This window comes from Oryctolagus cuniculus, chromosome 7 (assembly GCF_051225735.1).
Source record: "Oryctolagus cuniculus isolate XC-2025 breed Fujian yellow rabbit chromosome 7, ASM5122573v1, whole genome shotgun sequence".
Lineage (NCBI taxonomy): Eukaryota > Metazoa > Chordata > Mammalia > Lagomorpha > Leporidae > Oryctolagus > Oryctolagus cuniculus.
The window spans coordinates 82,849,751-82,862,070 of record NC_142873.1 but is presented as its reverse complement, the minus strand read 5'-3'; the positions used below and the strand labels follow the sequence as shown (position 1 = coordinate 82,862,070).

The 12,320-nt window shown below is 37.2% G+C and overlaps 1 protein-coding gene across 2 annotated transcripts in view; it reads left to right on the top strand.

Annotated features, from left to right (window-relative positions):
* Positions 1–12,320, top strand: part of PKN2 (protein kinase N2) — a 156,526-nt gene that overhangs the window by 72,757 nt on the left and 71,449 nt on the right. For both annotated transcript variants that reach the window (XM_051856284.3, XM_089337099.1), the window contains one exon: positions 9,093–9,247. In XM_051856284.3, coding sequence (XP_051712244.1) covers positions 9,093–9,247 — 155 coding nt within the window. The remainder of the gene's footprint in view (positions 1–9,092; positions 9,248–12,320) is intronic.

Below are 12,320 nucleotides of genomic sequence, written 5' to 3'. Positions count from 1 at the left end.
GTTTTCAGATAATAAGATGTAATATTACAGACATAGACAATTATAAAACTTTCAAATATCCAGGATGCTTGTTTCACCTTAAACAGAATGCTACAACCCACGTCTTATATACACTCATTTTTTTGTAACATATTAAGGAAGCTAAAGCAGAAATTATGCAAGTGATTAAATATTGAAGTAAAATTGTGTCATTTGGTAGTATGTGACAGGATATCCTGCGTACACAAATAATTGATGAAGCATCCATTAATAATAGTAACTCTTCATTACAATCTGAGCAGGTTTCAGATGGCTCTAGAAAGGTATGCAAATCTGTTTAAACAAGAGTGTTGGACTTTGGGGAAAACAGAGTTAATGTTACTTAACACCTGGCAAAATTCTGGAGTAATTTATTTTTAAAATATTATTTTGGAAATACCAAGTGAAGACTAAAATGTTGACCAGTGAATAGAAATTAGAGCTTATAGGTTGAGGTTTGTTAAGGAAATGGATTAATGGGTAAATAATAAGGAAATGGACATAAATATTGGATAAATAATAAATAATAAGTGTTTCAGTGTCATATTACCATATGAACTTAAATTCAGCTGGGTTCACTTCAACTGTAGTTCTGCATAATATTTTTAAAACTTTAGTGAGTAGCCTTGTGCGATAAGCAGACATCCTGGCTGTACAAATAACACTTTATGAATATTGAGCTTGAAAAGGCCAAAGGTTATTTGATGACATGTCTTCAGGCTGGACCATTGTATAGTTGTATGGTTGTATACCTCTTGGCAGCCCTCCAGACCTGTAATTCTCACTTGTAAAACATGAAGGATAGTCTGGGTGTACCCTCTCCAGTGTATCTTGTGGGCAAAGTATTTTAATATCTTGAGGAAAGAATCAAGTAGATGGCATGCGAGCTCATCTAATTCTGAACATAAAATCCCTGTTTGAGTGTAAGTAGTCTCAGGGCACTTTGCTGAGGCTAGGAGATCAAGACTCAAATCAGTCACATCCCAAACCTATACAAGCAAGGAACCAGGTCAAGGCTGGACCTTAAGTAATCAGGAGCTCCCTTAAGTATCTGGATTGCTCCTCTTCTCTAGAATTCTAATTCATTTTGGAAGCCAAATACTTAGTTATAGTTTTAGAGAAATCACTAAAAGCAGCAGAAGCAGCGTTATCTTTTCCTCTACACATTTTCAGTGAAGCAACTAACAGATTCAGGTTTTAACTCATTACTCTGATGTTGAAAAATGTCACTCCTAGGAATATTTTAACCATGTCCTATTTTCTGAAGCTGTATCTCTAGCCATGATTGTTTTCTGGGCTTCATCTCATAGTTTATTGCCACACTTAAAGAAATTACCTGGATATCTTACTGGCTTTACCTCTCATCATACTAAAATTGAGTTTTTCTTTGCTGGAATGCAAACTCTGAATTTTCTCTGTGTTTTTTGTCCTGTTAATGGCATTCCAGTAATCTGTAACTGGTGCCTGACTTTGAGTATAAACCTCTTTGTCCTTTTTTTGCCACCTTCACCCTCCACTGTAAGTCTGTAAGTCACCAAACGTCAAGGATTCTACCTCTGAAAATAGGTCACAAATCTAAATCCCTTCTTCATCTTTTCTTTTAATGCTTACAACCTTAAAGTTGCTATCAAAGTTTTTTAACCTAAGTTCCAATTGGTTTCTGTTTTCTTGCTTTAAACTTTTCAGTGGGGTAGGTATTTGGTACAGCGGTTCAGTTACCACTTGGGATGCCTGAATCCTATGTTGGAGTGCCTGGGTTCGAGTCCCAGCTCCTTCACTTCCAGTCCAGCTTCCTGCTAATGCACACCTTGGGAGGCAGCAGATGGTGACTTGAATACTTGGTTCCCTGCCACCAACATAGGAGACCTGAATTTATTTCTAGCAACCTAGCCTGGCCCAGCCCCAGCTGTGGTGGGCATTTGGGGATTGAATCAACAGATGGAAGATATCTCTCTATCTCACTCTCTCTGCCTTTCAAATAAAATGGAAATATATAAATAAGAAACTTAAAAAATCTGGGGCCAGTGCTGTGGCATAGTGAGTAAAGCCACCGCATGTAGTGCCAGCGTTCTATATGGGCACCGGTTTGAGTCCTGGCTGCTCCATTTATGATCCAACTCTGCTGTGGCCTGGGAAAGCAGTGGAAGATAGCCTAAGTCCTTGGGCCCCTGCACCCATGTGGGAAACCCAGAAGAAGCTCCTGGCTCCTGGCTTCAGATCAGTGCAGCTCCAGCTGTTTCGACCAATTGGGGAATGAACCAGTGGATGGAAGACCTCTTTCTCTCTACCTCTCCTTCTCTCTCTGTGTAACTCTGACTTTCAAGTAAATAAATAATTTTTTTAAAAAAAATCTTTCAGTGGCTCTCCATTCCCTACACAGTACTGTACAAATTTGTAGTATGGTCAAGATGCCCTTTGTATGATCTGGAGTCTGCCTATTACTTCATTTTCTATTTTTTATAAAATTTATTTATTTATTTGAAAGGCAGAATACTACTCAGCTATAAAAAAAAAAAATGAAATCCGGTCTTTTGCAACAAGGTGGACACAACTGAAAACCATTATACTTAGTGAAATAAGACAGTCCCAAAAAGATAGATAGTATATGTTTTCCCTGACCCGAGGTAACTAATAGAGTGCCTGAATGTAATGTATTGGAGTGAAATAGACATTGAGAATCTATGATTGTTTATAGCCCTTGTCTCTTCTGTTGAGGAACAGCGTTTTATTTTGTTTGTTTTTTCTCTTCATGCTATTTGTTGAACTGTTTTACTTAGAGTAGGATTAACTATACAGTCATTAAGTATACTGAAAAATGTATAATTGTAAAAATTGTGAATGAGAATTGGAGAGGAAGGGGGAAAAAGGTTGGAGCATGGGCGGGAGGGACAGCAGGGAGGGAAGTGCCAGTATGTTCCTAAATCTATGTATATGAAATATGTGAAATTTGCATGACAAAATTTTAGAAAGGTAGGATGTATTTAAATTTGATTTTATTAATTTGTGTTTACCTAGTCTAATAATATCGTTTAGTTAGTTTATTTTTTTGGTGCCTTATAGTATTTTTAAAAATCAATTTTTTAAAGTCAGTTACTTTGGAAATCACTGATTAGGTTAAATAGTATGCAATGTGTGCTTATCAAAGGCTATTATGTCACTTTTTTACTTGTGTTCTAGACAATAAGTCATAGAATGCTTCTATTTATCTGTACTCTGGTGTATGTATTATTACCCTAATTTTACGTTTGAAAAGAATGACATGGCTTTTAATGATTTGTATGATGCTCATGTACTCACGCAAATGAGCCACTTTTTGTAGTTCTCATTCCTTGTTTCTCTTTTGGTCCGCTAGCATTTCTTTTTATATTCTATGTTTGGGACAGATTGTTTCCATCTCTGACAATGTTTTTATTTTGTTCTCATTCTTGAAAAATATTTTCACTGGGTATATAATCTAAGGAAGTAGTTGTGTCGAAGTGTGGATTTTTTTCCCCAATACATAATCTGCATGGAGTTGATAGCCTATCTTGAAGTTACAAATTGTTCTCTTTCATTAGTTCTTTTTTTGTTGTTGTTGTTGTTTAAGATTTATTCATTTATTTGAAAGTCAGAGTTACACAGAGGGAGAAGGAGACAGAGGCAGAGAGAGAGAGGTCTTCCATCAGCTGGTTCACTCCTCAGTTGGCCGCAACGGCCAGAGCTGTGCCGATCTGAAGCCAGGAGCCAGGAGCTTCTTCCGGGTGTCCCACATGGATACAGCGGCCCAGGGACTTGGGCATCTTCCACTGCTTTCCCAGGCCGTAGCAGAGAGCTGAATCAGAAGTGGAGCAGCTGAGTCTCAAACCAGTGCCCATATGGGATGCCAGCACTGTAGGTGGCAGCTTTACCCGCTATGCCACAGTGCACGCCCCTCATTAGTTCTTAAAAAATGTGATCATTGGGCCGGTGCTGTGGCTCACTTGGCTAATCCTCCGCCTGCGGTGCCGGCACCCCGGATTCTAGTCCTGGTTGGGGCGCCAGATTCTGTCCTGGTTGCTCCTCTTCCACTCCAGCTCTCTGCTGTGGCCTGGCAAGGCAGTGGAGGATGGCCCAAGTACTTGGGTCCTGCACCCACATGGGAGACCAGGAGGAAGCACCTGGCTCCTGGCTTCAAATCTGTGCAGCACGCCGGCCGTAGCAGCCATTTGGGGGGTGAACCAACAGAAAGGAAGACCTTTCTCTCTCTCTCTCTCTCCCTCTCTCTCTCTCTCACTGTCTAACTCTGCCTGTCAAAAAAAAAAAAAAGTGATCATTACTTTTTAAATATATCCGAGTCACTATTTTCTTTCTTTTTGAAATACAGTAAAATATACTTTTCATTTTTTTCTATGTCCATTAATATTTTCCATTTCTTTCCATTAAAAAAAAACTTACCTGTTTTTCAATACTAATCTGCTATTTTTCTGTGTCTGCAATTCTATTAAGCCCATCCATTGAAATAGAGAACAAGTCGCAGCATTAAAGATGCTTATAGTCCCTGAGGGAAAAACAAACTTGAAAACAGGTTATTATAATACTGTCAAACATATTTCAGTGGAGAGAAAAAAACACACTTTGAAGATATAGTAGAAGGGGTATCTGGTTAGATTGAGGGATACTTAAGGAAGATTGCCTGGAGGAAATAATGGCCTCAGCCAACAGTAACTGGGAAGAAGGTGAATGCATTGCATTTCTCTGAAATAGAATATTAACTAAATATAGAAATTGACAGAAAAATGGTGAAAAATTAGCTTTGAGCTTGATAGCATAAAGTTGTTAATGTCTAGTTATCAAAGTTGGGACTTATTTAGACAAAAGCCACTAAAAGTATTTCAGTAGTGGAGTTAGTCTTGTCTGCTATCCCTGTTAAAGCACAGCAATTTATATTGGGTAAATGTGTATAGAGACATGATTTTACAGGCTTATCTCTTGTGCTTTTTCTACTGTAAATAGATATGCATAAAACCTCTGATCAGATATGTAAAGATTAAAGCAGGTTTACTGAACTCATAACATTTTTAAGTTGTATAATATTCTTGAGAAAGTTAGGAACATGCACAGTTTTTTATAATATCCACCAAAAAATTATTCTTTGATAATTTCAGAAATAGATTCAGCAAATGGAGATTTGTTATTAGTCACAATCATGGGGTTTAGTTTCTTTAAGCAGCAAAGTATGAATTTAAGAGTAGATTCAGCATTTTTTCATATAACTTTAAAAGGCAGTTCTTAGAGTGGAAATAAAATTTTCATCCTGTAGACTTTTATGAATGATTTATTTTTTAAAGATTTATTTATTTATATGAAAGAGTTACACAGAGAGAGGAGAGGCACAGAGAGAGAGAGAGAGAGAGGTCTTCCATCCGATGGTTCACTCCCCAGATGGCCGCAACAGCCAGAGCTGCGTCGATCTGAAGCCAGGATCCAGGAGCTTCCTGTGGGTCTCCTACGCAGGTGCAGGGGCCCAAGGACTTGAGCCATCTTCTACTGCTTTCTCAGGCTATAGCAGAGAGCTGAATTGGAAGTGGAGCAGCCGGGTCTCAAACCAGTGACCATATGGGATGCCGGCACTTCAGGCCAGGGTGTTAATCTGACTGAGAGAGCATTAATAGGGAATTCTGGTTACCTTTGTTTTGAAAAATGCTTCATTTCACTCTGAAGAAAAGTTTAGCAAATATACTAAAAACTGTGTTTTTTGTAATGCTATAAATTGCATTGACCTAAAAGGAAGAAAACCATAAAGAACAAAAGTAACAAGTAGAAAAGCAAGCTTAAAGGGACAATGGATGAAATCCATGGGTGACAGCAAAGTGTTTCTCTGATTTCTAAACAACAAAAAACAACTTTATAAAACAAAACATTTCAAAGGATCAACTTTTGCCTTTGCATACACTTTTTCTGACCTTCGCAAATTCCTTGCCAATGTTTTAACCTGTAGAATGATGTTATATTATAAATTTTTGTGAGTTCCTATGAAGATTAAATGGACAGAAATACTAGCTACTTAGCTGAGCCCTGGCTTATAATTTTATTGTGGCTTTATTATGTTTTAAGTGTAGATCTAAGCACTATCCAGGCTTTATCTTTACAGTAACCCGCAATTGTGGCTGAAGAAATTGCAGCTCAGAGATGTTAAATAAGAATATAATTAAGACTACACCACTAAATAGCATCCACAGGATTTTAACACAGGCATTCTGACCTCAGAGCCCAGAATCTTAACCCAGTGTATTATTTCTTATGTTCCTATAATGTTGATTAAAACTGAGTACATATTTTCCCATAAGAACACTGTTAGGAATTAATACTTTTACAGATTCCTAGACTATCAGACCAATGTGTACTTCAGTGTCTTAGTACAACCTGCTCTAATATGCAAGGATTTATTATATGGTATCTCTAACAAATTGTAATCTAGCTTTTGTATGAGTGCTTCCAAAGACAACAGACTATTATATTCTAAAGTCAAACCATTTCATTATCAGATAACCCTGGATGTAAGGAATTCTCCTTATCACCTGATATTTTTTTACCCTCTTTTTTTTTTTAAGATCTATTTATTTATTTGAAACGCAGAGTTACAGAGAGGCAGAGGCAGAGAGAAAGAGAAGTAGGTCTTCCATCTGCTGGTTCGCTCCCCAAGTGGCTGCAACGGCCAGAGCTAGGCCAATCTGAAGCCAGGAGCCAGGAGCCTCCTCCCGGTCTCCCATGCAAGTGCAGGCACTCAAGGACTTGGGTCATCTTCTGCTGCTTTCCCAGCAGAGAGCTAGATTGGAGATGGAGCAGCTGGGACTCCTCAAACTGGTGCCCATATGGATGCCAGCACTGCAGACGGTGGCTTTACCTGCTACACCAAAGCACCAGCTCCTCACCAGTTGTTTTTAATTTTCTGCCCCATGGGTAAATAGTAGGTATAGGTTTCTTAGGTAAATGTTTAAATGTTTATACAGGAATCATATCTCTTTCTCATCCCTTAGTTAAACACCGTCAACTATTTTACAAACAACTCATTTCTATCAACTGAAAGCTTTCTTCTCTGAATGTATTAGTGTTCTTTTTAAAAATGTGCCACTGTAAACTATCCTTATATGCCAGATAATGTGTGATTTCTCACAACCACTTGCATATAAAAAGGAAAAGAGAAAGAGGAAGAGAGAGAGAAAGAAAAGGAAGAGGGAGCTAAAATGCTCCTAGATCTGAAGTGTTTAGTCACTGTTACAATATGTGGCTCATTTGTGGACTTAACAGATACACATATACTTTCTACAGTGACTACTACTGGTTAATATTGATTAAATGTTTACTATGTACTCCACTCTTTTCTAAGTTCTTAGCACATTATTTATTTAATTCTCACAATAATCCTGTGTGATATATGCTGTTTTCGTTATAACAGATGAGGAATATACATAACTTACCCTGTATTACATGGCTTGTTCTGAATCTCAGTGCCAAAACAGATTCAAACCTAGATACTCTTATCCACTAACTGGATATATTCAGTAATTCTTTTGTGAACTAATTGAGAAAATCTACCTGCATTTTATGTAAATTTTCTATTAGACTGTGTCACTTACAAAATGAGCTTTCAAAGTGGCTCATTGTTAATTTGGGGAATTCAATTAAATAGAAACCTTCCCTGAATTGAATCTAGATAATAATGGTGTGGTTTTGCTTGGTTTTTGATAGGTAAAATGTAGATAATATCTATCTCAAAAGTAACTGCCTTTCAAATAAGTGGTTAAATCTTTTTAAAAAAAAAGATTCTTAAAGATTAATGAATACAATAATTATATAAGTGTACATACGTACACAGTCTAGTATAGTTGCTTACAGAGCCTTTACGACAGAGAGCATTGCAGAGCAATTAATAGGATAGACTTTAGAACTGAACTAACTAGGCACAGATTTAGGTTTTGTTACTAGTTGTGGTACCTTGGGCAAGTTTCTTAACTTCTCTGTGCCCTAGTTTTCTTATCTGTAATGTGAATTTAAAATACTCATTATAGGGCTGTTTATGAAGACTAATGAGTATATATTTATAAAGTACTTAGTTCAGGAATTGTACCTAGTCAGTTGTATGTAAATGTAAATTAACTTATTTTATATCTATATCTACCCTAGTATCTTTTTATGTTAATTTAAAAATATGTTTTAAACTAGTGAATTTTTAAAGATGTGGCATATAAAAATAAATATTAAAAATATTCATTCAGATTGGTTGGTCACACCATCTTGTGTTGCAGAGGAGAGAAGGGCACTCTGAAGCACCAAAGTTGAGTCCCTTGCACTATAGGCAGTTTTCCAGCAGATTACCAATTAGCTTTATCACCTTACCCAAGTGTAGTATTTTAGTCTAGCTTTTTTATAAGTAAAGGAGTTACTGTGAATGACAAAATAATGAAGACTTTTAGTTATGTGGTGTAAATGATTAAATGTAGATTACTCAGAGTAACTAGGTGGTCCTATTTGAGATTTGTTTTCTTTTATAAATGGAAGCAACATAGTCTCCATGAGAAGCCATAGACTTGAATATTTGGTCTCCCTAAACACAACCTTCAATCAATTTTATATCAGTCAATATCCTTGAAACATTTCCCATCGAGGTTGGATATCCTTATGGTAGAATACAAAATGTGAAGGCTTGTATGGTTTTCCTTAAATAATTAGAAATTAATGCTAGCACTATATAACATTTGAATCTTCCTTGTTCTCTAACCAATCAGGTAATAAATAGAGAGCTTAACTTAATTGAACAAATTGATTTGATTAGGTTTTAAAAATAATGCTGTTGGACGAACCTCAAGTGATCATCTAATTCTGTTGCAGACTTGATATAATCACTTCTAGAGGAAGTAGAATCTGTCTTGGCAGGTAATCCTGCAATTCGAATATTTCCTTGGCTTCAATTGATTGAACTCTTAGGTTATCTGTAAGCAGAAGGAGATTTCATTTAGGTGACTTGAAGCTCATCTCAAACTCCATTCTTTGAAAAAATTCTAGTGTTAAACAGCAATTGATCCTATTAAGTAACTTACTCGTAATATTCTTTTTAGATTGTCCAAGGACTCCAGATACTCCAAATAGTGACCCTCGTTCTTCTACCAGCAACAATAGATTGATGGCCTTACAAAAACAATTGGATATAGAACTTAAAGTAAAGCAAGGTGCAGAAAACATGATACAGATGTATTCAAATGGATCTTCAAAGGTAAGTATAGTAAATGAATTAAGTATGTACAGTCTATCCTGATTATTTGCAGACCCCTATTTCCATATTTCTGAATTTGAGTACTTGTTAAAATTTACTTGTAACCCTAATATCCATGCTGTTGGCACTTCAGCAGCAGTGGGAAGTAGACATGCACAGAGGTGAAAAATTTGAGTTGTCTGACACATGTTCCTAGCTAAAGTTCAATAAGGTGATACTCTGCCTTGTTAAGCTCTTATACTAAAAAAGTATCCTTTTTGAAATCCATTTAGTGCCACATTTTTCATATTTATGTGTTTGTCACTAGTACTTTTGTTGTTTATAAATACTGTATTATGATTTCTGAGACCATTTAAGTCTCAAAACTTGAAAGTATGCACAAAAAACAAATTGGAACCAAGGGCCAGTGTTGCGGTGTTATGGGTTAAGCCACCTCCTGCAATGCTGGTTCGAGTCCCATCTGCTCTGCTTCCAATCCAGCTTCCTGTTAAGGCACTTAAGAAAATAGCAGAAGATGGTCGAAGAACCCTGGGCCCCTGCACTCACATGGGAGACCCAGATGAAACTTCTGGTTCCTAAGTTTGGCCTGGCTTAATCCCAGCAGTTGTGGCCATTTGGGGAGAGAACCAACAGATGGAAAATTCTCTCTCTCTCCCTTTCTCTCTCTCTCTCTCTACCTTTCAAATAAATAAATAAATACATAAATATATATTTGAAAAAAATTGGAAACAAAAGTTTTAAGATAATATATTTAGAAATTTTTATTCCTTCAAAACCCAGTCAGAAATTTTGCTGTATGAGTAAAGAATTCTCTGAATTTGCTGCTTTTCTGCAAATTTGACATTATTTTAAAATAAAAAATTTACTTTTAAAAAATATAAGCCATATGAGTTTTCTTTAGTACATACAGGTTTTTAAGGAAGAGCACATGAAAACTCAGTGCTCAGTTAGTTGGCCCAGCCCTGTGCATTCTTGCTGATCTGAATGTATATTGCCCAATAGAAAATCTGTTGAGAAGATATTCTTGTTCTTAGATATAATGGGACAGAAAATACATTATGAATCAGTTGGATAATCTTGAAGGCTCTTTATAGCATAAAGTTCTATGGTTTCAATAATTTCCAGAAATTCTGAGAAAAGTATATTTATTACAAAATCCAATTTTCACTCTCAACTCATTTATTTTAAAACTTTTTATCTCTGGAAGTCAATATTTTTTCCATATTTGCATAGTTATTTTGTAAATAGTTTGAGAAAAAATGGTTTGTCTTTTTGTTTCAGTTTAGAAAGAATTTGAGACCATGGTGGGAGGGGGAGAATGGGCTCTTAAGTCCTGTATTCCATCTACTCATTCCACATGAAATTTGAAAGGATGCTAAAGATAGAAATGCATATGTGATATAAGATTTCTAAGGTTAATTATGAAAATTAGTTGGATTTTATGCTGTATTCAAAAGGATTTTCTTGTTAATTTTGGAGAAATATATTTTATATGATATTATTATGTGATACTTTAGGATATCATTTCACTAACTTAAGCATAAGATGGGGAGTTATTTTCTGTGCTATTAGTTTACTTTTTAAAAATTTATTTTTCATAAATTTTATTTTCCTTTTTATTTGAAACACAGGGACACATGGACAGATTTTCCATCCACTGATTCACTTTCCAAATTGCCTAAAAAGCCAGGATTGGACCAAGCTGAAGCCAAGAGCCCAGAATCTGGGTCTCCTACATTGTTGGCAGGGACTCAAGTACTTGAGCCATTACCTGCTGCCTCTCAGAATGCCCATTAGCAGGAAGCTGGATCGGAAGCAGAGAAGCGAGGGCTCAAACATGAGCTCTCTGATATAGGATGCAGCTATCCCTAGGGCAACTTAACTGCTGTACCAATACCTGCCCCTGTACTATTATTGACTTTTTTTTTTTTTTTTTTTGGACAGGCAGAGTTAGACAGTGAGAGAGAGAGACAGAGAGAAAGGTCTTCCTTCTGTTGGTTCACCCCCCAAATAGCCGCTATGGCCGGCGCACTGTGCCAATCTGAAGCCAGGAGCCAGGTGCTTCCTCCTGGTCTCCCATGCGGGTGCAGGGCCCAAGCACCTGGGCCATCCTCCACTGCCCTCCCAGGCCACAGCAGAGAGCTGGACTGGAAGAGGAGTAACCGGAACAGAATCTGGCGCCCCAACCAGGACTAGAATCCGGGGTGCCGGTGCCACAGGCGGAGGATTAGCCAAGTGAGCCGCGGTGCCGGCCTGCTATGGTATTTTGCCTTCTCCTTCCTCCTGGCCCCTACCTTTTTTTTTCTTCCTTAAGCAAATACTGTTATAGAACTACGAATGTAGCACATTATGCTAAACATAAATTAAAATTAAATTAACCCAGCTACTACTGCCCTCTGGAGTAAGATTATTTTCAAATCTGGGGGTGATGGATTAGATTTGAGGATTTTATATATATATATATATATATATATATATACACACACACACACCCTATGAACTTACAGGAAAAACAAGTGTGACTGCTAATGGCTGAGTGGTTGACAGGTTGACAGGGTCTTATATTTCATCAGATTCTCAAAATGGTTTGTAATCCCCAAAATATTAAGAATCACTACTCTATTAGGGTTATGGATATGCTAAAAATAAAACAAATATGAGATACTTCAAAAAGTTTGTGAATTGGGCCAGCACTGTGGCACAGGGGGTTAAAGTCACACCCGGCCTGCAGTGCCAGCATCCTATATGGGAACCAGTTCTAGTTCTGGCTGTTCCACTTCCGATCCAGCTCCCTGCTAATATGCCTGGGAAAACAGTAGAAGATGGCCCAAATCCTTGGGCCCTTGCACCCACGTGGGAGACCTGAAAGAAACGCCTGGCTCCTGGCTTAGCCTGGGTGGGGAGTGAATCAGCAGATGGACTGTTTTTCTCTGTGTCTCTTTCTGTAACTCTGCCTTTCAAATAAATAAACAAATCTTTAAAAAAAAAAAAAAAAGTTTGTGAATGGGTGGACATTTGGCCTAGTGGTTAAGACAATGGTTTAAGATTCCTGGATCCCTCTGTGCCTGGTTTA